This window comes from Arachis ipaensis, chromosome B07 (assembly GCF_000816755.2).
Source record: "Arachis ipaensis cultivar K30076 chromosome B07, Araip1.1, whole genome shotgun sequence".
In the NCBI taxonomy this organism is placed as follows: Eukaryota; Viridiplantae; Streptophyta; class Magnoliopsida; order Fabales; family Fabaceae; genus Arachis; species Arachis ipaensis.
This window is the reverse complement of record NC_029791.2, coordinates 103,386,491-103,389,194: the sequence shown is the minus strand read 5'-3', so window position 1 is coordinate 103,389,194 and position 2,704 is coordinate 103,386,491. Positions and strand designations below refer to the sequence as shown.

General features: G+C 41.1%; 1 protein-coding gene across 1 annotated transcript; it reads left to right on the top strand.

The window, feature by feature from the left end:
• LOC110264696 lies at positions 285-2,049 on the top strand. Its single transcript, XM_021106759.1, has 4 exons — positions 285-1,071; positions 1,143-1,225; positions 1,338-1,451; positions 1,820-2,049. The coding sequence occupies exons 1-3, from the start codon at positions 804-806 to the stop codon at positions 1,419-1,421; spliced, it is 435 nt and encodes a 144-aa protein (XP_020962418.1). The 5' UTR covers positions 285-803; the 3' UTR covers positions 1,422-1,451; positions 1,820-2,049.

The window sequence follows — 2,704 nt, the reverse complement described above, 5'->3', positions numbered from 1 at the left end:
GATTTGGATTAAATAATTAATATTTTAAATATTATTACTGCTATTTTGAAAAATGAAGGAATTAAGTATATTATTTCTAATTTTTAGATTGGGGCATTTTATTGAAAATAATTTGTGAAATTGATGAGCAAATAGTATTTTCTATATATAATTAGTGTTGGATTTAATTTGGGTTTCAATCATTATATTATTCTCAATTTTATGTGAAATTACCAATTTACCCCTAACCCTAATTTTCAAAATAAGGAAACCCTAACCCAGTAACCCGTTACCATGACCCGGTTCCCTTATCTCCATACACAGCAGCAGCAGATCTTCTCCCCTTTCCCCAATAGAACGCAACACCCATGGTTTCCCCCTTCTCCATAAACAAAGAAACAGAAAACAAAGAAAGAAGAGATCGGAGGGGAACGCAGAGGGAAGCAGGGGAGGAAGAGAGGCACGGGCTAGCACCGGCGGGCCTCGCTGTCACCCATGGAGCCGCGAGCTGCGCCCAGTCGCCGTCAGGGTCACCGCGTCGTCGCCCTTGCCATCTCCGAACGAGAAGCACGATGGAGCTCCGTTTCTGCTTCCCTAGTCCGCCGTGAGTGAACGACACTGGGAGAGAGGGGCGCGCGCGAAGGAGCTCGACCGCGAGGAGAAGGGCGTCGCGCCTGCCACAAGCTCGTCCAAGCCGATCTGCTGCCGCCGTCACTGTAACCGCGCCATCGCCATTCCCTGAAGCCCGTGTCGCCGTCGAGCCCAAACGAGAGGAGAGACCGGGCCTGAACCTCGATGAGCTGGGGAGAACCAGCGCCGCCGCTATGCCGTCGTCGTGGACACCACCGCCTCCGTCGGAACGGCCGTCACCATTGCCACCATCCAAGCTCGCCGTTGCTGGTGATGGCAAGCTGAACCACAGTCAAAAGAGGGTTCAGACTGCCGCAGGTGTCGCTGCCGGAGAATGGAGCTGCGCCTCTGTGTTTCTGACCGCCGGGAGTGGTTCTATGACTTCCCGGACCACCGCTGGAGCTTCGGGCCGAGCCTCTGTCGTCGGAAAAATCTCGCTGCCGTCGCCGGAGAACTCTTCCGGTAAGGGTTTTAATTGAGGTTTCTGCCTTTTTGGATTTCGAGAAGGTTTTAATGCTGCGTGGTTTCTATAGTTAATCCACCGGAGCTTCTGGCCACCGCCGGAGCTGTTGCTGCTGCCGGTTCGAAATCAGAACTGCTTCATGTTGTTATTCCGGTAAGAAATTATGTTTCGAAAAGCCTCGCGTTAGTATTCTGTTGTGTTCGGTTAATGAATATGAGTTTTGATAATGTGGGGTCGAGTCCTGATTATTGTATGTTGCGATTAGTGTTGCTATGGTTATTGCGAACGTGACTGGGAGCTGAGGTTTTGGTTGCCGTCAGTTCGGGTTGAGGCGGAAAGGACTCTGTGAGACATTTGGATTATGGAATTGCGTTTTGAGGTAGGGGCGCTGGTTGTTGGTTGGATTGTTTGGGCCTAGGGCCGTGGTTGGAAAGAGATGAACTGATGGTTGATTTCGGTTTTGTGTTTCTGGTTTGGAATAAAATTATGAAAGGCTATTTTGGTTCCGCATAGATAAACCGTTTTGAAAGGCCTTTGAGTTTTTGAGAATTGAATGGTTCTTCTTTCCGAAAAGATTTCCGACTTTACTTTCATTGTAAACCGTTGTTTTTGAAAAGAGGCATAAGACGGTTATGAATTACTGGTGCGGTTATCTTCACGTATCCTATTACAGTAATTCCTAAAAACCCTCTACTGAGAACCCTTTCGAGGATGATGTTCTCACCCCCTACATTTTTCCCCTTTCAGGATATGGGTGCAAAAGTTACGAAGAGTTTATTTAGTTATTGAAATGTTCTGTATTGATGTAGATTATTTATTGTACCCTCGTCTTTATCTTGATATATTTCTGTAAGAGGGATAGGGATTGTATTGGTTAATGCTTGTAATAATACTTATATATATGTATGTACTCCTTATGAGTTGTTGTAAGTTGAATGGTTTTTATGGAGGTACGTTATCGAACGAAAGTATTTTTGGGAGCGGTATTGTGGTTTAAAGTTTTAAACAGGCTCATATTTTAGTATTAAGTAGTATAAGTGTCGTCGTAATGTCCGAGCTATCAGAGTCGCGCAGCCGGAAGTGTGAACTTTGGTAGTTAGGGTGTTACATGTTGGATATATCTTGAATAAGATATTTATCGATACTTGTTCGACATGCATATTTTTAGTGTCTAATTGTGTTTTAATAAAAAATAATTTTTTTGACATATTTGGATATACTTAAATATCATCACGTATGTGTCAGTATGTCTAATCTTATTTTTAATGTGTATTCTTAAAATGAGTTTAGAAATAATATATATTATTATTTATTAAAATAAAAATATTTTAAATTTATTATATCTATTATATATTACTAATTTTAATTACAACCAAAATGTGTCATATGTCACTCTTTCATTTGCAATTGAAATCAAATCTTTCTCTCTAAAATTAAAAAGTTTTCTCATCCTTCATCCCTCTCCCTTTCTCTATCTCTGTCATTTCTTCACCCACTCTATCTCTTTTATATATTATTATCAATGACTAATTACAAATTTGATAATCAAAATGTGCAACATAATATTCTCTAATTGCATTTTAATTAAATTAAAATATAGCTATATTATATATTATATATTATATAATACTA

Excerpts from the sequence above, each read along its gene's own strand:
- LOC110264696 (XM_021106759.1), top strand. The coding sequence starts at position 804 with ATGCCGTCGTCGTGGACACCACCGCCTCCGTCGGAACGGCCGTCACCA. Across the intron at positions 1,072-1,142 it reads GTCGCCGGAGAACTCTTCCG|TTAATCCACCGGAGCTTCTG; the intron begins GTAAGGGTTTTA and ends TGGTTTCTATAG. Across the intron at positions 1,226-1,337 it reads TGCTTCATGTTGTTATTCCG|TGTTGCTATGGTTATTGCGA; the intron begins GTAAGAAATTAT and ends TGTTGCGATTAG.